This window comes from Acipenser ruthenus, chromosome 37, assembly GCF_902713425.1.
Source record: "Acipenser ruthenus chromosome 37, fAciRut3.2 maternal haplotype, whole genome shotgun sequence".
NCBI classification, from domain to species: domain Eukaryota; kingdom Metazoa; phylum Chordata; class Actinopteri; order Acipenseriformes; family Acipenseridae; genus Acipenser; species Acipenser ruthenus.
In genome coordinates, this window is record NC_081225.1 from 10,310,328 (window position 1) to 10,333,959 (window position 23,632).

The 23,632-nt window shown below is 44.4% G+C and overlaps 1 protein-coding gene across 3 annotated transcripts in view; it reads left to right on the forward strand.

Moving 5' to 3' along the window:
- The window catches only part of LOC131696572 (bone morphogenetic protein 1-like), a 42,270-nt gene extending 22,205 nt beyond the window's left edge, over nucleotides 1-20,065 (forward strand). For 2 of the 3 annotated variants that reach the window (XM_059008685.1, XM_059008687.1), the window contains exons 7-20: nucleotides 4,896-5,020; nucleotides 9,794-9,909; nucleotides 10,287-10,389; nucleotides 10,767-10,883; nucleotides 11,336-11,481; nucleotides 12,827-13,022; nucleotides 13,494-13,619; nucleotides 13,785-13,951; nucleotides 15,543-15,723; nucleotides 15,850-15,975; nucleotides 16,506-16,633; nucleotides 17,738-17,951; nucleotides 18,343-18,593; nucleotides 19,645-20,065. In XM_059008685.1, coding sequence (XP_058864668.1) covers nucleotides 4,896-5,020; nucleotides 9,794-9,909; nucleotides 10,287-10,389; nucleotides 10,767-10,883; nucleotides 11,336-11,481; nucleotides 12,827-13,022; nucleotides 13,494-13,619; nucleotides 13,785-13,951; nucleotides 15,543-15,723; nucleotides 15,850-15,975; nucleotides 16,506-16,633; nucleotides 17,738-17,951; nucleotides 18,343-18,593; nucleotides 19,645-19,779 — 2,131 coding nt within the window. In that variant the 3' untranslated portion in view covers nucleotides 19,780-20,065. The remainder of the gene's footprint in view (nucleotides 1-4,895; nucleotides 5,021-9,793; nucleotides 9,910-10,286; nucleotides 10,390-10,766; nucleotides 10,884-11,335; nucleotides 11,482-12,826; nucleotides 13,023-13,493; nucleotides 13,620-13,784; nucleotides 13,952-15,542; nucleotides 15,724-15,849; nucleotides 15,976-16,505; nucleotides 16,634-17,737; nucleotides 17,952-18,342; nucleotides 18,594-19,644) is intronic. The other variant, XM_059008686.1, reaches the window with a different exon arrangement.
- The last annotated feature ends 3,567 nt before the right edge of the window (nucleotides 20,066-23,632 follow it).

Here is a 23,632-nt window from a genome sequence, read left to right on the forward strand (position 1 = left end):
GTACAGTATTTCATGTTAGATTTCGAAAGGTCACATGTCAGTTTTTGGTTAAATATGTGAAAACTCCAAAGCGGTGTGTAAATTCAATATGTTAACGTAACATTATTCAGCAGGTTTCATTCGACTTTATGAAGCAAAGTGAATCGCCTATCAAATTGTGATCAAACATTTCGTTGCTAATTCTTATTGACACTGTTGTGTTTGTGCTGTTATATGGTGCGTCGGCTGGTATTGAGCTAAACTTTATCTTAACCTTCTCCTGTGTCACCCAGACAGTATATTATAGTTCTCTTCAATTAGATTAACAATCTATAAACTGCCTTTAGTAGAAGAGCCTTGCTTTATTTTAAACCTTTGGCCTGAATTCAGATGGTGTTCTAGTTGTCAGAAACATACCGTACCAGTCACAAGTCTGTATCCTACAAACAAAATGATAAATGTTGCTATAAAAAAAACCCTGCAAGAATGCGAAATCCTATTGCCAAAATATTCATTGTGTCTCGTGGCTATCATGTGATGTCATGTGATATCTCGGGACATGTTTTTGTTCGTTTTTTAATGAAGCTATCTCCTAGCGGTTGTATGCTTGCAGTACAGCACACCAGGGCGTGCGGTTGTGAGATATCGTTTCTCGGGCAGGTGAAGGAACTTTGCTTCACCTCGGGTCTCGCTGTGCACCCAGGGCGTGTCAATATCCCACAACGGTACACGCCCTGGAGCGATATACTGCTTAGTTATCTATGGGCACAGTTTAAACGTGGCTTGATCCGTTGATCCATGTTTCCAGCATGGTAAATAATCCGTCACGCCCTTTCTAAGCACAAACTCTTACTTTCCGTTTGATTTAATATGAAGCCATCTCTTCTTTCTGTTACTACCTCTTGTCTTTTTGAAGTTGCTTTTGTTGGATGTTAATGGTTCACCCTGTAACTTGCTTCATAAAAAAACTTGGCAAATTGATTCCATGGACACAAGTTATTTTAATAACAGTTAACTTTAATCCAATTACATTTTCTGATCTAGCCTGCAGATATCTACAGCAGGCAACAAAACACTTAAATAAATAAATAAATAAATAAATGAATTGAAAAGGAACCACTTAGCGTTTTAAAACTTTAACATGCTGGGAGTATTCAGATCAGAAAATCCATCTTAAAGCCCGCCTTCGCTGTTTTGTATTATTACTGCAACATTTATTTGTGTGTAAGGCTGGTACGTGTACAGCCTTTCAATTGTACATGGAAATGACTTTATTATATGAAATACATTGATTTACACTGTGCATTTAGTACTGTGGAAGCACTAAGGCTAACATGTATATTTCACCCAAGTGTTTCTGACAACAGCTAAACATTTTGGCATAATTCGATACGTTCAACACTTAGCTGATGTTTAAATGTATAGGGCTGGTTTCACAGATCCTGTTTAACTCTAGTCTTACCTAAAGTAACATTAGGTATTCCAGGATTAGAGCTAATTGGGGGGGGTCTGGAAAACCGGTCGTGAAACTCAAAACTGCAAACATGATTATTATTAGTTTATTTAGCAGACGCCTTTATCCAAGGCGACTTACAGAGACTAGGGTGTGTGAACTGTGCATCAGCTGCAGAGTCACTTACAACTACGTCTTACTCGAAAGACGGAGCACAAGGAGGTGAAGTGACTTGCTCAGGGTCACACAATGAGTCAGTGGCTGAGGTGGGATTTGAACCGGGGACCTCCTGGTTACAAGCCCTTTTCTTTAACCACTGGACCACACAGCATCCTATAAACGAACAACATTTCAATCTAGAGGGGAGCGTATTGATTGACCATTATAAGTGCAGAACAACAGCCCTGAGTGGATTCTGTTCAATTTAAAATAAGTGCCCCCTCTTCGGACAACAAGATCAGGAGATTTGGGGGTCCTGCCCCTGGGCGAGGAGGTGGGGCGAGACTGCAGAGCTCAGAAGTATGCTACCCGAGGCCTCTGTTGCTGTGGCCTGACTTGATTTATATGGCAGGCTCTTTGTTGGCTTGGACTCGCTTTGCAGCCATCTGGTTTCAGACTCAACGCTGGCTTCAGAAACTCCTCGGCAGCTTCCAGTAGATTAGGATACTGGACAAGATCCCATCCAGCACTGCGTGGAAACGAAAGAGATGGGAATGCCCCCTCCTGCTCTCTCTCCGTCCCCTCGCACTCACTCACTCACTGCGATCCTGTCTGCAATTACTTTATTTTTTAAATTTCTTGTATATTTTTTTTCTTCTGGCTGCCTTTCCTCCTTCCATCTGTACAGCAGCACACACATTTGGTATAAATAGACTGTCCCTCGCATGACCGCTGCTTCAGTTTTTGATTTGTTGTGCGTATGAAAAATGAGCAATTTGTCTAATTTTAATGGATGACTTAATAGGCCACGCATGCAATTCATTTAAACCAGCAAGAGAAAAGGAACACAGAGCCACACATGATAAATGCAGGTGACTTTAATTTAGAAGTTGTTTGAGATGCCTAATGCACAAAGCGGTCTAACGTTTTCACACATGGGTGCCTAATTTTTCGACATCGCTGATTGCTGAGTGGAAATTGAAATTCTCCCACCCAGAGGTTTTCATGCAGGCAGGTATATAAAGGATATAAATTACACATCTTGAGGTGTTCTAGCACATTTGCACGCTGCTGGGTGTTCTGGTTTTCCGTATGGTTCCCCTGTGCTATACCGTGCTTTGCTCCCATACCTTGCTTTTGTTTTTACGGTTCTGTTTTTAAGTACTTGGCTGTGATGAATTAATTTACCATGTGTTGACAACGCGCGGCTTTGCTCGGCAATTCTTTAACAGCCTTCCTCTTCCTCTTCCTCTTCCTCCTCCTCCTCCTCCTCCCCCCCCCCCCCCCCCACGCTGTTCCTCTATCGCTGCAACGTTATTGGAACCACTGTCCCCCAAGGTAATATCGCAGTGATTTGTTGCTGAGCATTCTCCCTCCTTCCCTTCCCGTCTCTGATTGTGGAGCTGGGTTTAGGGCAGAGAAAGAAAGACAGGCCAGCTTGTGCTGATTACCAGGTCCTGGGAAAATGTGGACCAGATGTGTGTGTCCTTTTTTCTTTTTTAATCCGTTTAACATGTTTTTTTTTTATATTTATACTGATCATTTTTTAGGGTCTTCATTAAAACGGGGTACCCAATGAACCGACAGGGTGTGTCTGTCTGCCACACTCTACGTGGCGAACACGATAACTGCCATGAATTTGCACCCAACTGCCTCAAAAGTTAGCCCAAGTTGCTGCTTCAGATTTAGCACACAGAGTAGAAGCAGAGGATAGACATGGAAGCCGAGTGAGAAAAACAAGCTAGGAAGCACTGCTCTACACAGAGGGTTATAAATGCATGGAACAGCCTGTCAGATGAAGCGATAGGGTCTGAAACACAAAGAACATTTTAAAAAATCCACTAGATTTACCATTTATTTGATAATATGTACAGCCTTTGTGTATCATTTCAGCCATTTCACTGTCTGAATGGACTGTTACTAGTTACATAATTACCTTACCAAGACCATGTGCATTTGTTCCCTTTTACTTAAGCAATGAAACCCTGAGGGATTTATCGTCTGGTAATTGACTATTCCAGGCAGGGGTGCTACACAATACTATAGCCACAAGGAACCTGTACAGTTACATCACCTAGAATTTTAGGATTGAGATTTCATTTAAAAATAAATACATATGAACATAATTTTGATCTTTTATTTAACATCATGTAATCGAAGAAACTACAAAATAATATCCCCAAAGTCTTCATTCTATAGGGTGATGCAAAACTTTTGGCCAGAGCTGTGAACCGTAGCATGACAGATTGTATAACCTTTTTCAGTGTGCTGCTTCCCTTCAGCTTCTCTGCCTGCGTGATCCGTATCTCTCAATAGATCTGTGGAGAACTTCACAGCTCTGTTTGGGGAGCCAAGCCAAACAGAGAACTGCCAAGGCTGCATTGTCTCTGTTGACACTGATTGGTTACTCTCGTTGCCCGGCGGCCAATGGGAAGTCCTCGGAGGACCAGCAGAGGAACAGTGTTGGCAGTATAGTTAGTGTGCGCATCTCCATGGCAACAGAGTGGGAACAAATCCTCCTTCTTAAATTGAGAAACTGCAGATTGTCAAGAGGATGGAAAAGAGTGGAATTCATGAACGCTGTAAGCCTCGCTCGGAAAGACGGTTGTTCTAAATGATTAGAAAGTCTTTATCAGTCTGTTCTAACCCAGAGTAGAAAGATTGACTGTTTTAACACATTATCTCTTATTTTGCCATCTCAGAGTTTTTTATATTATTAAAAATAGTTTTAGATTGAGCGTTCTGCATGATAACCAGACTACCGAACGTGGCACAGTGCCAGATATTATTAAAATATAAATCCATGTTTGCTTGAATGCGTGATTTCACATAACTACATGCTCAAGACCCTACGGAAGTATTTAATTTGCTAGAATCGCCAAACCAGTTACTGCTTTCTCTCCCTCAGTCATGTGAAGTAGGCCATCAGTTTAATACTAGCTATCATAAATTATACCTCAAGTGCTGTTCTCTAAATGCTTGCTCACAATCTACATCTAGTGTCTGGGTTACTGTGTGCGTTGTACGACACCCAAAGGATTAACTGAATTTTCTCAGAAAACACTATGTACCCAAGTATAAGCCCACACGGCTATGTGTGTGATCGACACAGTGCTAGTTTTGCCCTGAAGAGGGTCCAGAGTGTACGGGCTGGTCTGATGGGGGTTTTTAAGCACTAATCTTTGAGGAGTGGTCCCGTCTCCCTCCAGAAGAAACGGCTTTCATTGTGTGGAAGAGCAGATGTCCTGCTCCGACACCCTGTTGATGGAGCCACTTTCTTTCATTCTTCTCTTCTGATTTTTAGAGGCATCTTCCTGGACACCATCCTGCCCCGCTATGATGTCAACGGCGTCCGGCCTCCTATTGGTCAGAGAACAAGGCTGAGCAAGGGGGACATCGCCCAAGCAAGGAAGCTGTACAAGTGCTCAGGTACGCGCCTTTAAATCCTGTCTCTAGTCAAGCCAGGAAATCTCGAGGCTTCCAAGATGGGCAGGACAGCACTAGATATACACGGTGTTTGACCACACTGGCAAACAACGTGACAACATACAGGAAGGCTATAAAAATCAGGTGAGGATTAAACTGCGGTGGAGGTTTTAGTCGCCAAATCGCTTTACCGTTTTTAAAACTAAGACGCCCTTTAAGATTGCACAGTTTCAGACAACAGTCAACAATCAGAGAACTAAGGAAACAGGCCTGGAAAACATCTGCTTTCAGAAACTTCATGCGAGCCAAATCTCTCCCGCCATCACATGTGATTTGTTATTGAATGAAATGCTGCCTTTTAAAAGTCAAAGATCATCTAGCTGCTTACTGTTCTGATGAGGCTGTTTAGCAATAGTCAACAGCCGCTCAGACAATGTGACAGTTTGAGCTTTTAGCTGGGCTATTTTAAGGGCTGCTTTTTATTTTATTAAGTGTTGACAAACGTTTATTTTGAGCTCAGGGTTACATGTGAAGATCTTTGTAAACGAATGTAACGGCAGTGTTTCGGATCCTGTTTCTTGTCGGTGAGACGAGCCTGGCTCTTTTGCATAGCGGTTAAGACTCCTGCTAATAAAAAACAGATTTCATTTGCTAAACGTGACTACAGAACAGTGTATCTCTCCCTTCTTTATTAGGTAATGTAATATCGGGGTTTATTTTACTGGAATATAGTACAAAATATATTTTAACTGTTAATTCGAAATTAAAGAGAATTTGTGTGATTTTATATATATAGTGGACAAAAAAATGGAAACCCCAATGTAAAGTCACTTAATAGGGCGTTGGGCCACTATGGTATCCCGCTCTGTAGAGTTCTCAGTGGACCGTTTTTGATGAAACTGGCTGCTTGCGCCCCAGGTTGAAATTTGCAGTCAATTGATCTGCAGTTGCTCGTCTGTTTTGGCCTTGCACTTCGAATGAATGCACGGATGACACAATCCTGGAGTATGCGCTTCCACCCACTGTTGACATCACCTTAGACACCGCTGCTCGTGAAACATCAGCAGGTTGAGCTGTCTTGGTCACTGAAGCTCCTGCCAAACGCGCCCCGACAATCACCCCTCTTTCAAAGTCACTGAGGTCTCCTCTTGCAGCCATGCTAGCCTTAATTATAGGCAATCAGGCCTGTCCAGCATTTTTATACATGACCCTAAGCATGCTGGGATGTTATTTGCTTAATTAACGCATGAGCCACACCTGTGTGGAAGCCCTTGCTTTTCAATATACCCTCATTTACCCAGGTGTTTCCATTTTTTTGTCCACTACTGGCAACTGCTGGCATTTATTTCTAAGCTCTGGCTGGATTGAGGCAATGTATTTTCAGCCACTAAATCTTACTGGAGTAATGTACAGGAGAATACAATTCCAGTCACAACTGATCCACACAAAGGCTTCCTTCAGAGTTATTTTGGAGTGTGAATACATTCTTTGTCGGGGTAGGATTAGGCTACAGTTAGTTTGCACAGTTGGACTGCATGTCCCGTTGCCAGCGGTTTAGATTTATTTTTCATCAGTTTTTTTTTTTTTTATATAAGCCACGCATTCTTTTAACAAGGGCAAAATCTCCGAGTGATAGCGGCTCTCGATTTTTGCATTTCCTGGAGATGAATCGTGGTCTCCTTGGGGGAAGCTGTGGAATGTAAACACAGTGCCGCGACAGGAAGTGTGCCAGCCTGTTCCCAGAAGGATGTAAACAGCGATATTAATCTGAGGCCAGGAGGGAGCTCACTCTGTCACAGAGAGAGCACGGAGGAGCCTGGTGAGCTAGCCACAGCAGAAACGAGCCAACACAACTCTCGTTTATTAGGGCGTGCTGTTCGGTTTGCTGTCATTCCAGGCACCGTGCAGATTTTACAAGCATGGCGGCGTGCTGCACGCAGGGCGTGTTAAACACAGCGAGCTTGAGTACAGGTTACATTTCTATCACAACCTGCATGAATACAATCGAGCCTTTATTTATACTTGAGAAAGAAATCTGTCTAGAGAAATCACACAGTCAAGAGTAGAGGCCGGGATTCTGGGGTTAGACGAGATGCATTATGAATGTGTGTGTGTGTGTTTTTTCTCTCTCCTGATTGTTTAGTTGCTAGGTTAGTTAGACAGTTCAGTCTCCATGCATCAAGCCTGCCCTGGATTAGAGGGAACATTTCATTCATCACAACTGAGCAAAATGGAATATAAATTGTAATAAATAAATAAATGAAACCTGGTAATTGTAAAATGAAACATGCTCTTAATTGAACAAAATTGGCGTTTTCCATTTTGCCTACCAACTTTAATTACCTCATTTTTGACACAGGCTTTAGATACAAATTTAAATGGACACTAAATTAGTGTTTATGGCAGTTCCTCTAAATATTTTGGGTTTTTAATCAGCTGTTCTGAGAATTTTGCAGGACCCTAGCCACACCTAAAAGCTCTGACCAATTACATAAAAAACTTTTGTCTGTTTTAAGATCTCTGAGCATATGGCAAACTGTAACCCTTTAGTTTAAAAATGCTTCCTTTCTCTCTCTCTCTCTCCTCTCTCCTCTCTCCTCTCTCTCTCCCTCTCTCTCTCTCTCTCTCTCTCTCTCTCTCTCTCTCTCTCAAATTACAGCACTGGGTATAAATGTGGCAAATCTTAATTTAATGTCAACAGATGTAAAGTGTTACACACCAGTCAAAAAAATGTAAGATCCAATTACAAATGGGTGGTATAGAACATAGAACTAGAACATAGAACTAGAACATAGAACTAGAATAGAACTAGAACATAGAACTAGGACAGGCCCAGCAAGAGAAAGACCTTGGTGTTGTAATAGACCCCTCCCTGTCAGCACCCACACAGTGCGGGGAAGCAATCGAGAAGACAATCAGAATGCTTGGGCATGCAGAGTACAAATCCGAGGAGGTCATGACGAGGTTTGTACGATGCGCCGGAGAGACATTGTGGTCCCGCAGAGTCCAAAGAAGGGCCACCAGACCGATCCCAGCAGGGCTGAAAGGACTGAGCTACAAAGACAGGTTAAAGAAATTTAATTTATTTAGCCTAGAACAAAGAATAACCTGAACCAATACTAGAAGCACAGTACAGAAACCAGGACCTGAGGACACAGCTGGAAATGAAATGGAGACAGGAGACGCTTCTTTTGAGGAATGGGTTACCTAGCCATGTTGCTGATGCTGAATCATCCTTGGGATCCTTAGACATGACTTTAAAAATTGTATTGATTTTATGAACAATCAGACGTGTGCTCAAGGTCACTGAGTACTGCTGTTCTTTGCAAGGATTTTTTTTTTTTCATTTTTTTTTCTATTTAGAATTAACAAAAGCACAGATACAGGAAAAAATACAATTGTAAGAAATGTCACTCGCACAATAGCTTGATTTGATGTTTTGGTGATTTCTGAATAAAAAATATATATATTACAAAGAGTAATAGAATAATTCAGATTATTAACCTTGTACAAAACGGCATTCTCATGGAATACATCAGAAATAGAATATTTAAAGTTTTATTTTAAGTAAAGTTTCTGTCTGCTAAAACTTTGCTTTCTGTTAGAATATGAGACACCCCACACACGACTTATTAAAAATCAGAGAGACAAAAATTAACATGAGCTTTGATCTGCTATTAAAATGTGTTCTCAGTCTCAGACCTGTGCCACGCGGTGTGTTCTGTGCACGGGCGACAGCCATACTCAAGATGGCATTTTAGCGAGTCCTTAATGGCTGATTCCTCGTACACGATTTACATTTTTATTTGAAGGGATTCCTCTCTGAATATTATTTTAAATGGTTTACAATCGTGTTCAGTCTAAAAATAAATAAATAAGTTGACGCAAAATTCTTACTTGTACTAAATCAAATAATTACTTAGACGTACTTAAAACTAAGACACAATTGGTTCTATCTATAAAATCTACAATGCTATTGAATTTTTAGAGGCCTGCATCTCTCTTGTTTGTTCCCATGTTGCTGAATTAACCAGATGCAATAGCTTTATGAAGCATGCTTCCCATGGAAGACTAATTACATGGTCTTTGATATAAGTGCCAATTAAAATACTTGATCAAATTTTATTTTTATTTTTTTTATTAAAAGGATTTCAATTAAAGCTTTGATGGAAGCTTTTGGAGCCTCATTTTAAATACAAGGAGTTCTGCTCTTAATGGGCGTTCTAATTGTGTTGGTGCTTTCTTTCCATGATGTGTAGCGTATCGTGATAGAGGTCTCTATCGTTTGTATCATGATACAAGACCCGAAGCACAGCCTGGCTCCTTGTAGGATGATAAATGGTTCTCGAATGAAAACTATGTGTGTTTTACAGTTGGTCTGAATGCATACCCTCCCTATCTCAATGTATTTAAGTGTGTTTTTTTTTTAACAAAATAGTCTGTCGTAAAAGGATCATTTGATTTTATCATGTATCCTGCAAGTAGTAAATCTGGGCCAGGACATATATCGTGATGCATATAAATTCGTGCTGCCTCGAGTCTCCACTGACCAATGGCGTGTCTCCCTCAAGTCTACCCTGACCAATGGCGTGTCTCCCTCAAGCCTACCCTGACCAATGGCGTGTCTCCCTCAAGCCTACCCTGACCAATGGCGTGTCTCCCTCAAGCCTACCCTGACCAATGGCATCTCCCTTGAGTGACTCTCCCCTGACCAATGGCACGTCTCCCTGGAGTCTCCTGACCAATGGTGTGCTCTGTGTTGCTTCTGTTTTGCAGCTTGCGGCGACAGCCTCCAGAACAGCAGCGGGAACTTCTCCTCACCCGGCTTCCCCAACGGATACTCGGCCTACATGCATTGCATCTGGAGGATCTCCGTCACCCCTGGAGAGAAGGTGTGCTTCCGCTTGCAGACTCGCTGGAAAGCAACGCCACAGAAGGGTTGCTTTTGCATCGTAGTTGTAGATGGGGGCAGCAGTGTGGGGTAGTGGATAGGGCTCTGGACTCTTGACCGGAGGGTCGGGGGTTCAATCCCAGGTGGGGGACACTGCTGCTGTACCCTTGAGCAAGGTACTTTACCTAGATTGCTCCAGTAAAAACCCAACTGTATAAATGGGTAATTGTATGTAAAAATAATGTGATATCTTGTAACATCTGTAAGTCGCCTTGAGTAAGGGAATCTGCTAATAAATAAATAATAATAATATGGTGCCCAGTTCAATGAGTTGTTGCCCCCCTCCCCTGTTAATCCCGGCCTTCTCCTTGTCTGCAGATCATTCTGAACTTTACCTCGATGGACCTCTACCGCAGCCACCTGTGCTGGTATGACCATGTGGAGATAAGGGATGGCTTTTGGCGGAAGGCTCCACTGAAAGGTAAATCTCTACTAGAAAGACCAGAGGTGTTAGATTTTAATAATTCCACAGAGTGGAATGTATTGGGAGTTTTTTGTAACCTCCGTCAGTTACATGGAGGTCGTTCTTCATTTGATCCTGACTCAATCCCATTTCTATTACGTTTCTTGGATTCTGTCAGCTGTTTTATTTTTTCCACTTATGTCATTCTTGGCTGTTAAGTTATTTCAATCTGTTTCAAATTGGAATGAACTGCAGCAAATGTGACACATGCAAATGTGATTTAGACTCCAGCATTCCTGAGCACTCTTAGGAGTGTGATATCATAGTAGCTGCCAGCTACAAACACACACACACATATACAGTGTATCTCTGACGGGATGCTGTTTGCATTGCAGGACGGTTCTGCGGTGATAAGCTCCCTGAGCCCATCATCTCGACAGACAGCCGGCTGTGGATTGAGTTTCGGAGCAGCAGCAACTGGGTGGGAAAAGGATTCTCCGCTGTGTACGAAGGTGAGAACCAGGATCCTTCCTTCACATGCAGATCAGATTCAGCCCTGCTCCTTTTTGACATTTATTATTGAGTGATTTAGCAGACGCTTTTATCCAGAGCGACTTACAGAGACTAGGGGGTGAACTATGCATCATCAACAACTTCCGATAGGAGCTTGTTTGTTTTACGTTTGATCCAAAGGACGAAGCACAAGGAGGTCAAGTGACTTGCTCAGGGTCCCACACAGTGTCGGTGGCTGAGTGGGGATTAGAACCGGGGACCTCCTGGTATCAAGCCCTTGTCTTGATCAGGGCGGTCAGCTGTAATTCAAGAAAGGAAGACCTGGAAGGTGTGGGGACAGTTTCATACAATCCTATCACTTCAACAGGAATATGAAAGCTATGAATTTTGTACTTGCAAGTTGTGGAGTTTTTGTCTCTCATTGAATCGTTTTCTCGTTGCTGTCCTGAAGCGATCTGTGGCGGGGAGGTGAAGAGAGACAACGGGCAGATCCAGTCTCCTAACTACCCTGACGACTACCGTCCCAGCAAGGTCTGCGTGTGGAAGATCTCCGTCTCAGAGGGCTTCCACGTGGGCCTCACCTTCCAGTCTTTTGAGGTAAATCCAGCCTCTGTGTCTCCAATCCCTCAGTGACACAGTCAGCCATTGCTCATGCACCAGGGGGCGGAGACTGGGAGCAAACCAGCCACCCCCCGCACCACCAGTGAGCACCTTAACCACTATGCAAAAGAGCCGGGCTCGTCTGCACGCGTGTTTTTATATAGAGCTTTTAACCTCATCTCAGCGACAGGAGACCATAATGGCAGTGCATCACGAAATACTGCCTGTACACGCACGCACACACGCACACACACACCCTTTGGTGTTGATGCAGTGTAGGCGGTTAAACCAAGTCTATGCTATGCTATGAGATGAATGAACTGTGAGATGACAGTGTGTATTGATCAGTTTTTCCCGTCTGTACCGTTCGGCTGCTAGCAGCATGTGTAAATGACACAAGCCAGAGGTTACTCTCTGCTTTCTCTGGGTTTGTTTTTTTTAACCAGTTCTGTGTCCAATTGCATGTCGTACCCTGTTTCCTGTAGATTTTTTAAGCAGGAGTCTCTCCCGTGGAACTTTGTCAAACGATTTTTGAAAAATCAAGGTCCATTATATCCTAAGCACTGCCATTATTATTATATTTCTTAGCAGACACCCTCATCCAGGGCGGCTTGCAATTGTTACAAGATATCGCATTATTTTTACATACAATTACCCATTTATACAGTTGGGTTTTTACTGGAGCAATCTAGGTAAAGTACCTTGCTCAAGGGTACAGCAGCAGTGTCCCCCACCTGGGATTGAACCCACACCCCTCCGGTCAAGAGTCCAGAGCCCTAACCACTACTCCACACTGCTGCCCGTAATCTACTAATCATCTACATTAGCTGTAACCTTCTCAATAAAAGTCAAGCAGGTTAGATGAGCACAACCTCCCTCATCTGAATCCATATTGGCAATTCCCTATAATACTGTTGCTGAACAAATCGTCTTCAAACTGGCCTCCTTAATATTGCTTCCGCCATTTCGCGTGTTAAGGCATAAAAGTAATAGGTCTATAATTACCTAGGTCTCTCCTTATCTGCCTTTTTAAATACAGGCACAACGTTTGCAAGCTTCCAGTCTCGTATCCAGATCACGCTGCCTCTTGCAACAATGCTGGTGCCCTGATTTGAAACTCACTTGGTGGGAACAGAAAACCAGCATTGTTGCAGGAGGGAAGAGGATACGTACAGCCTGACTTTCTTGTGCAACGCATTCTCCTGGTTCCTGACTGCGTAGAGACTCTCTCGTTGAGCGCGCTTGAGTGCGTGTCTCCTCAACGTAGACGCAGCGATGGCAGCGCGTTGTTCTGCACAGTGTAGCGCTGCTTGTGCTCCCCTCCCGGTTGTTTCGTTTTCAGATCGAGAGGCACGACAGCTGTGCGTACGACTACCTGGAGATCCGGGATGGCATCTCGGAGAGCAGCCCCCTGCTGGGCAGGTTCTGTGGTTACGACAAGCCCGATGACATCAAGACCAGCTCGAACCGGCTGTGGATGAAGTTTGTGTCGGACGGCTCTGTGAACAAGGCGGGCTTCGCTGCAAACTTCTTCAAAGGTGAGAGATTCAGACAGGATGAAGCATCGGCCGTCTCATCAGAGATCCTTTTTTGCTATGGAATTGGTTTCACTTTTTAATGGAACTAGGGGTGTTTTGGATTTAGTTTTATAAAGCTTTAAGAATTTACGCTTTTACTCGCATAACTAGTGACAAGAAGAGCTTCAATAGTTGAAAATAAAGGACTGTAATATGTGTTTGAGACTACTGTGCAAATGTGTATCTGCAATAGACACATACTTTATTGTAATCATCTATACTACACATGCATATTACTTTTAAATGTTTGGACCGCGTTACCACTTGGAAATACAATCAGGTTTTTCTGCTAGTTTTTTTCTGCTTTTGCATCCAATTTTGTAAAGCGAGTGCATTGTTTTGATGGGTTTGAAGAGACTGCAAGGACAGTAGTCTGGGTGGAAGCAAGCACAGTGAAAGCACAGCGGGGCTGACCATGCGTTTTGATTCCAGAGGTGGACGAGTGTTCCAGGGCCAGCAACGGGGGCTGCGAGCAGCGTTGTGTCAACACTCTGGGCAGCTACAAGTGTGCCTGTGATCCAGGGTACGAGCTGGCTTCTGACAAGCGCAGCTGTGAGGGTGAGTGAGAGAGGAGGAGGGGGAGTGAGAGGAGGAGGGAGAGGCTGAGATGGGTTGGGAGAGGGGGTGAGTGAAGTGCCATTTGAACTTGCTTTCAAGCAAGCCGCTAAAGGCTATGCCACTTGTGTAGAATCGACCATGGCGTGACTCTGTGTGTTTGTGCAGCTGCCTGCGGAGGATTCATCACCAAGCTCAACGGCTCCATCACCAGTCCAGGCTGGCCCAAGGAGTACCCCCCGAACAAGAACTGCATCTGGCAGCTGGTCGCGCCCACCCAGTACCGAATCTCCCTGCAGTTTGACTTCTTTGAGACAGAGGGCAACGACGTGAGTGTAATGATGCCTTAATACACATTCTTAAAACCGCATCCCAATACACGATGCTCAGTTTTCAATCTATTACACATTCCCTGTGCAACGCCTCGCAGTGTAGAAATGAAGCTGTGTTGTGCTGCCCTATTCGGAACATTTCAGTATTGTACAGCCACTTGCTGGTCCAGCGGTTAGAGGAGGCTTGGTGGTCCAGTGGTTAAGGAAAGGGGTTGTTACCAGGGGGTTCCCAGTTCAATCCCAGCTCCTCAGCCACTGTGGATGAGACGTAAAACTGAGGTGCTATTGGAAGTGACTCTGCAACAGCAGCAGTTGATGAAGCATAGTTCACCCCCTCGCCTCTGTAAGTCGCTTTGGATAAAAGTGTCTGCTAAATGACTATAATAATAGTGATAGAATAATGATGTGAACATTCTAACATTATGCTTTCATTTCCCAAAGTGATATTCAGTCCCCATTGGCTCCCATTATATTCTCATTTTAACGTGATGATAATAAGCGATGGTTTCTCATTAACAGGAGTGATTAGAAGTGGGTTTGACTGTAATTGGGGGGGGGGGGGGGGCATCCTGGTAAAACAATATCCCATTGAAACTGAATGGAGTAATTAGCAGCACTAGGCAGCAACAGTAAGTAAATGGTATTCCGGAACGCCGAGCTCAGCGTTCTGGAACACGTCTGCAGTACAGTATGTTAATTGTAATGAGTTAAACCTGGCATGCTGTGTGTTGTATATGATCTGCCAATAGTTAGAGTAGAGCTTCCCAAACCCAGTCCTCGGGGACCCCAGTGTCCAACTGAGCTCTCGATTACTTAACTAAACCCTTACTAGAACTAATAATTAGACCTCTCTTAATTGAGGGGGGGGGGGGTGTCCCCAGGACTGGGGTTTGGAAGCCCTGAGTTAGTGTGACCGTTTCTATCCCCGTACCTTTTTATGACGTTTGCAATCGCCCCGCTCGTATTGTAATTGCTATATTTGTTGTCTTTCTGGAAGCCGCTCTTCATTTCTGCTGTAGACGTCCTGTAATGAAGGCTAGATCAGTCAAAGCTGTTTTTTTAATATCCGTAAGCACCACTGCCATCTAGTGCACAGTCATGTATTACCAGCAAAGGAAACCTTAAAAGCGGGTGACCGCGAGCTGGTGCTGGCTCTTCAATAAAGACAGTGGCTGATCGAGCCTGTGCTTCATACGTCTCTGTCAACGAGGGCAGAAGCTCATGAACTACAAGATGGGGGGGGGGGGGGGAATAATCTTAAACATAGACTTTATCAAACAATAAAAGAAAAAGTGAATCGACTGCAGTAACAGCCTCTGAGAACGATTGGAAACATCGTGCTAAACACACAAAGGAAAAGAAAATGTATTCACTTAATTATCAAACACAAGGAAATGGGGGGGGGGGGGGGGGGATGAACCACGACACATCGTAGCATTTTTTCTGTGCCACCCTGTATAATAAACCCATTCATTCCAGCTCATTTTCCCCTGGCATGGCTTCTGAACACTTTGTATTGAGTGGAGTCGTGTTGAAGGAATGCTTTCTACCCCCTCCTCCTCCACCCCCTCCTCCTCCTCCTCCTCCTCCCCAGGTGTGCAAGTATGACTACGTGGAGGTGCGCAGCGGGCTCTCAGCCGACTCCAGGCTCCACGGGAAGTTCTGCGGGGCGGAGAAGCCGGAGGTCATCACCTCCCAGTACAACAACATGCGTCTGGAGTTCAAGTCGGACAACACCGTCTCCAAGAAGGGCTTCAAGGCTCACTTCTTCTCAGGTGAATCGGAGAGAGAGGTCCTAGTGCACAAACAGCGTTACAAAGCCTTTTTAAGGAGTTGTGCTTGCTTGTTTAATTCTAAACAAAGCTCCGTTGGCTGTTTTTTCTCCACTCTCTTGGTTTCAGATAAAGACGAGTGTTCGAAGGACAACGGGGGCTGCCAGCACGAGTGTGTGAACACCTTCGGCAGCTACTCCTGCCAGTGCCGCAGTGGCTTCATGCTGCATGACAACAAGCACGACTGCAAAGAAGGTACTGGGCTCTTCATATGCAGAGTAACAGCACAGCACCGACAGTGCCAGAAACCGTACCTCCTTTACACATCCACTAGCCACAGCTGTGGCCAAAAACTTTTGCATCACCTAGAATTTTAGGATTGAGACGTAATTAAAAAAAAAGATATGAACATTATTTTATTTAACAATCTAAGAAACTACAAAATGATATCGCAGAAGTCTACCGGAAGCCATAGTAGTAGTCCAGTATTTTCATGTTAGATTTTCACAGTGTCTAAATGTCAGTTTTTGGTTAAGTATATGAGAAACTACAAAGCAGTAATTCAATATGTTAACTTAACATTATTCAGTGGGTTTCATTTGGACTTCATGAAGCAAAATAAATGAATTCTGAATGGTGATGCAAAACTTGTGGCCATAGCTGTACTCATTCGGTACTTTGTAAATGTAAATGGTAGTGCTTTGTAGCTTCGGGGTGTGTTTGGGGGGTTTGTAGTGTTTGGAAGCTGTCAGTGACTGAGTATAAAACCTTCTCGATTTTTACAGCGGGCTGCGATCACAAAGTCACCAGCTTCTTTGGGGTCATTACCAGCCCCAATTGGCCAGACAAGTACCCCAGCAAGAAAGAGTGTACCTGGGCTATCACCAGCACCCCGGGACACCGCATCAAAATTGTACGTACTTCCGCTTGCATCTCGCGAATCAGGGGTGGGGGCGGGGGCGGGGGCGGGGGCGGGGGTGGGGTGGGGTGGGGTGGGGGGGGTGGTGGGGGGGGGTGGTGGGGGGGGGGGGGGGGGGGGAGGAAGATAAAAGTTTTACAAGTTTTAGGCAAATCTCAGGTACTGGTCATGATAGATGGACAATCCAGTAAATAGATTTCTGCACTTGGAAAAAAAAGCTTCTGCTAACTTGGGCACGTCCACTTTTGCCTGGCCTGCAAGGATAGTGCATGTTGTTTTTTTGTGCTGGTCGTTCATTTCTCTGGCTCATGGTAATGACATTGATGCATGAGCACACTAGCAAAACGCATCATTAGGATCAGTAGTCCCAGAACCGCACTAAAATAGAGTACAGAGGCACTAGCCTGGATACAGTAGATTTCCTGATATCCTTTACACTCCGCTGTTTGAACTAGGGCAATTCATTTTGTTTAAATAATTCACATGTACAGGAAATTGTGTGAAGTGAATTCGTATTCTAAGTTCACTGAAATTGAATACGCCCTATTGTACATTATCACCCCAGCTAAAACGCCTTGTATTAAAAAAGCACAGAACTGAAATAACCAAACAGTAGTAGTTCAATGTAAAGTCTGAGTGGCAGTACAGTGTTTGACTGAACGGAAACGATTTGACCTTTTTAGTATTGCAAGTAGGTCACAGTGAGTCTGCAGGTGGATTTGGGGTTGAGACAGAAGGCTATGCAACGCATCGAACTGATTCTTTCAAAGCAAACAGGCATAAATCAGAGCCTGCAGTGAGCTCCTTTGTCAGTGTGTTACCATTGTCTGGTGGTGCTGAGGGGGTTACTTGGCAAGCAGTAACAACTTTTGTGAAAATGGATCAAACAGAAAACCAGTTGCTTTGAACTTGTATATTTTATGTACTCCAGTAGCTTGTGCAACACAAGCTGAAAATGAATAAACAAGCCACAGTCCTCCACGCTAGCTTGTTCCCCTCTCCTGAAAGTCAACCAATAAGTTTTTCAAGGATGTAATGAAAAAGTATCGAAAGTGCGTTTATTTTGCCTTTTAACTCTTCTTCGTCGCCCTCCTACAGGCCTTCAACGAGATGGACATGGAGCCGCACCAGGAGTGTGCGTACGACCACATTGAGCTGTACGACGGCCGTGACGCCAAGGCCCCTGTGCTGGGGCGCTTCTGCGGCAGCAAGAAACCCGAGCCGGTCGTCTCCACCGCCAACAGGATGTTTATCAAGTTCTTTTCAGACAACTCCGTGCAGAAGAAGGGCTTTGAGGCCTCGCACACGGCAGGTAGCGCAGTGTAACTGAGAGCCCCCCCCTTTACACCTCCACTGAGAGCCCCCCCCTTTACACCTCCACTGAGAGCCCCCCCTTTACACCTCCACTGAGAGCCCCCCCTTTACACCTCCACTGAGAGCCCCCCCCTTTACACCTCCACTGAGAGCCCCCCCTTTACACCTCCACTGAGAGCCCCCCCCTTTACACCTCCACTGAGAGCCCCCCCCTTTACACCTCTACTGAGAGCCCCCCCTTTACACCTCCACTGAGAGCCCCCCCCTTTACACCTCTACTGAGAGCCCCCCCTTTACACCTCTACTGAGAGCCCCCCCTTTACACCTCCACTGAGAGCCCCCCCTTTACAAAGCCTTGTTCTCTTTGTTCCACTCTATCTGTTGTCCAGAGTGCGGGGGGCGCATGAAAGCAGAGGTGAAGACCAAGGACCTGTACTCGCACGCCCAGTTCGGAGATAACAACTACCCCGGCGCCTCAGACTGCCAGTGGGTGATCTCGGCTGAGGAGGGCTACGGAGTAGAGCTCATCTTCCAGACCTTTGAGATCGAGGAGGAGGCGGACTGCGGCTATGACTACATGGAGCTCTTCGACGGCGTTGACAGCAATGCGTCAAGGCTGGGCCGCTACTGCGGATCAGGGGTAAGCCAACTTCTATTTCAAACTGTCAACACTGCTGAGCTGTATAGAGATGTAGGAAAGGGAATGGAAAACTGCAGTCCGCTCGCGCAGTATAGGAAAGATTAGCTTGACTCAAAACTGCAGAGAGCTCTAGCAGTATAGGAAAGAGAACTCCACTCTCAACACTGCAGAGCGCTCTAGCAGTATAGGAAAGAGAACTCCACTCTCAAAACTGCAGAGCGCTCTAGCAGTATAGGAAAGAGAACTCCCCTCTCCACACTGCAGAGCGCTCTAGCAGTATAGGAAAGAGAACTCCACTCTCAAAACTGCAGAGCGCTCTAGCAGTATAGGAAAGAGAACTCCACTCTCAAAACTGCAGAGCGCTCTAGCAGTATAGGAAAGAGAACTCCACTCTCAACACTGCAGAGTGCTCTAGTAGTATAGGAAAGAGAACTCCACTCTCAACACTGCAGAGCGCTCTAGTAGTATAGGAAAGAGAACTCCACTCTCAACACTGCAGAGCGCTCTAGTGGTATAGGAAAGAGAGCTCCACTCAGCACTGCAGAGCACCCTAGTAGTATAGGAAGGAGAACTCCACTCTCCACACTGCAGAGCGCTCTAGCAGTATAGGAAAGAGAACTCCACTCAGCACTGCAGAGCGCTCTAGCAGTATAGGAAAGAGAACTCCACTCAGCACTGCAGAGCCCTCTAGTGGTATAGGAAAGAGAACTCCACTCTCCACACTGCAGAGCCCTCTAGTGGTATAGGAAAGAGAACTCCACTCAGCACTGCAGAGCCCTCTAGTGGTATAGGAATGAGAACTCCATTCAACACTGCAGAGCCCTCTAGTGGTATAGGAAAGAGAACTCCACTCAACACTGCAGAGCCCTCTAGTGGTATAGGAAAGAGAACTCCACTCAGCACTGCAGAGCCCTCTAGTGGTATAGGAAAGAGAACTCCATTCAGCACTGCAGAGCGCTCTAGTGGTATAGGAAAGAGAACTCCTCTCAAAGCAGCCCTTGCTTCTAGTCTCACAGCAAGACCATGTTTGATTTGTTTCTGTCTCTTCCAGCCTCCAGAAGAGATCTACTCCACAGGAGACTCCATTGTGGTCAAGTTCCACTCGGACGACACCATCAACAAAAAGGGTTTCCACGTGCGTTTCACCAGCACCAAGTTCCAGGAGACTCTGAACTTGCGGAAGTGACCCTTGGGGGCCGGGCGGGCGGGCGGGAGGGGCAAGGTTGGCTCTGGAACCAGGGCGGGGCAGCGCCGGGTGCCAGCGAGACGAGGGGCGAGGCGCAAGCCCGCGGCCCGGAAACCTCCAGTCACAAAGCAGAGGATTAAAACCAACACCAAGAACCACAGGATGAATGAAAGACGCACCACGACTGACACGGCCGGGCCGCACCCGGACACTGTGCGGAGCAAAGCCATGCGTTAGCGGATCTGGATTTTTAAATAATTTTTTTTTTCAGTATTGGGGTGGGTTAGGGGAGGGTGTTCGTGTCTTTGTGGGGGTGGGGGTCGGGGTGGGGGTAATGTGATTTGATTTTATGTGATTTTTCTTTTTTTTTGTATTTCTTTAAACATGAAGATCGCCGTGGGATCAATAAGACACAAGATGACTGGAGGTTTTATTTTTTTCTCATGGGGAGGGAAGGCTAACGTTATCATCCTCATGCTTGCTCTCTGGGGGGTAACACTTGGTAAATGTGTACAGCTGAGGCCAAAAGTTCTGCATCACCTAGAATTTTAGGATGGAGTCATAATAAAACTAAAACTATATGAACATTAATTTAGATTTTTCTTTTTAAATTGATTTAACATCACGTAATCAAAGAACTTGCAAAACGATCTCACAAAAGTCTACCGGAAGCCATAATCGCAGCACAGTAGTATTTCATGTTAGATATCGAAATGTCGCATCTTTCAATTTGTCAGTTTTTCGTTCAGTATATGGGGAAAACTCCAAAGCGGTGTGCAATTCAATATGTTAGCGTAACCTTATTCAGCAGGTTTCGTTTGACTTCATGAAGCAAAATTCATTCTATAGGGTGATGAAACGCTTTTGTGTATAGCTGCAGCTCACTCACAATGCCGATTCCACACAATGATTCAGCCAACGGGCTGGAGCTACAAACCACTGGGGGGCAGAAACAAACCTGTTCATTTGGGTAATGCTATAATAACAGTAGGTGACCACTAGGTGGCGCCAGTGCTTATTGTGTAAGGCGGGAACTAAAGCTGCAGTGTCTCGGAATGGTGTTCCTGTCAGCTAGATATTTATCGAAACATTTTCCCACTTAATTTTTCTGCAGTTTTTAGATGTTAAAAAATCAAGTGGGAAAATGATTCGTTATCCTATTACTTCACAGCCTCCCACTGTCTTTGTAGGTGCAGTGGTTTCTTTACAAAGGTAACAGACCTTGTTTTTACTGGCCAGTTTGTTTGTTTTTTGTGTTGTTTTTTTTTTAATCGGCCTGCCAGTCACAATGGCAGGGGTTATATTCACGATGCTGAGCAGTAATATCAAAAGAAACGTTTTTTAAAAAAAACTTCTAAAATTTGAATTTCATTTCGGGTTGTGGTCGGAATCAGAAAGTGGCGAATCCTGTTGTGTGATGAACAGGTTTCGCGGTGTTTTCCGATGTACAACCCCAGTCAAATACGTCTGTTAATGAGGCGTGATAAAGTATTTAGTGAACTCCTGAAAAACTAAACTACGAAAAAAGGCCGTTGCATAGTGAACAGTTTAATCGAGGGACACTGTAGCTTTTAAAAAAAACCTGTCACTAATCCGTGACAACAGTGGGAGAATTCTCCAGTAGCATCAAATGCAGCTATTCCAACTTCAGGGTTGAAATAAAACGGTGCTAAGTTGTAGGACGGAGTATATTTTGTTCAAGACATTGCATGGCAGTGACCTTTTGCGTACACTGACTCGTCTGTTTCACGTGAATTTTATCTCCTACAGTAAAATGTAATGGCTTTTGTTGAAGGAGTATTAAACCTTCTCCAGAACAGTTTAAAAAGGATTTGTGCACTTCAAATTTTTTTTTTTTTTTTTAAAAACTAGTCCTTAGCAAAATATTCCTTCGAACAGTCCTTGTGAAATGGGACCCAGTGAAACCCAGGTAAGCTGGGAAGAGACTTCAGCACAGTTATCTGGTATGTGTTTCCGGAGAGGCAAAACTCTTTATTATCAGTTCCATAACACATTGAGGTTCAAGATACACAATCAGGCGTTATATATATATTTTTATTATTATTTTATATGTGAAACTTTGATAGTTGTTCCAAATGGTTGAATGTACAACCCTAGAATAAATACATACAAATAAAACATTCAAAACTTGGTATTTTTGTATTTTTCTTAAATTTTATTCAGGCGATCAACTAATTGAATATTATTAGATTTGTCAGCCTATGTTACTTGTGAATGCACAAAAAACAAAAAAACCCTATATGGACATAATTTTAGGTATTTTATTTAACATCATGTAATCAAAGAAAATACAAATCGCAGGTGTCTACCGGAAGCTATAATAGCAGTATAGCATTGCATGTTCTTCTTTACAAAGCCCTTATCCAGGGCGACTTGCAGTGACCAGCAACGTGACACGTTATCCAAATAGATCGGAAGAATGTTGTACTTTTACTTTCAGCCAATAACGGATCAGAACTGGCATCATGTGGTCAACTTTTGCTCCGGCGCACTGCAGAAGTCTGTCTGTGCCTATGTACAGGGATGAGGGGCAAGTTTTTGAGGAACTCTGCCCCCTAGTGGTGGGTGTCGATTCCGTTGTTGTGAAGCGCTTCCTGTTTCTAGAGACGGTGAAGTTTTAGGATCAGTTCGTTGATAAACGCCTCTGTATTGTTATTGCATGAATGAAGGATATCCTGCAGTTTTCTGTCCCCGCTCCTGGTCGCTCTGCAGATCTAACAAGCCATCGATATTCACTTCATCTCTGATTCCCTTCCTGGGTACAGCTCATCCAAGCTGTCGTCCATCCGCTTCTCCACATCCAGACGTTTTTGCAGCTCCTTCCTGTCGTATTTCACCGTCACCCCGAGCCCCTGTTCCCTGGTCCCCCGGTTGGGGGAATGCATGAAGGAAACTGTCAAGTAGAATCACCAGGCGACCTCAATGAAAACTCTGCCCTTGGGTTTGCAATGCTGGATAAATATTCCCTCTGTAACCCAGCGCTTCGTACAGCACGTTGAGATTATTCCCCCCTTCATTAAGAGTCTATTAATAATAATACTGACTTCAGCATGAAACATACTGTACTTTTCAGAGCTTGCCTTTTTAGTTAAACGGTTCACATCCGTCCCTCGTCTCTTCATTTTAATCCACTGGGCTGAGCTTGCCAAGCCACTACACCTGCTGTTGAGGTACTTTCTCTTTAAAAGCCCAGCATGGACTTGATAAACTGTGAGGCACCTCCTTATTGTAACACTGCAGAGATTTATCCAGATAACGCGATGGGCAGCTCAGCTCAGCTGGGTATCTCCCTGTAAGAAAACAACCCGTCTTCATTCCTGTAGATTGGAAAAGCTTTTTTTTTCTATCACAGTGGGATTCGATGCTGCAGGCTGGCGAGATGCCTTCTTGAGGATGGAGACTAAAACTGAGCTTGACTGTGTCAATTAACTGCGATTACTTGGTGGCGGTTTGCTAAATTCTATTACGTTTTTGTGCACAATTTCACTGGAAGAACGCGCCACTACCCTGAGACGAATATCAGGGGGTTTGTTTTTGTCTTTTTATATATTAAACCGATACATTTGTATGCGTTTGCTGCCTGCGGAGAATATTGCTTTATCCCCCCTTTGTAACAAGAGCAGGTTTCTCTGTTTCAAGCCTTACCTTGTCATCTGAAACCCTCAGGTCTGTTTTTCACGTCTATGGCAGACGTGTTGCTCAACCACAGAAACAATCCTTATTCACTGTAACTAATTATTAGGCATTGGTTAATATCTTAATATGCAAATGAGCTGGTGGCTAACTGACAATCAACTGGGAGGAAGGGAAGCAGTGTGGCCCAGTGGTTAGA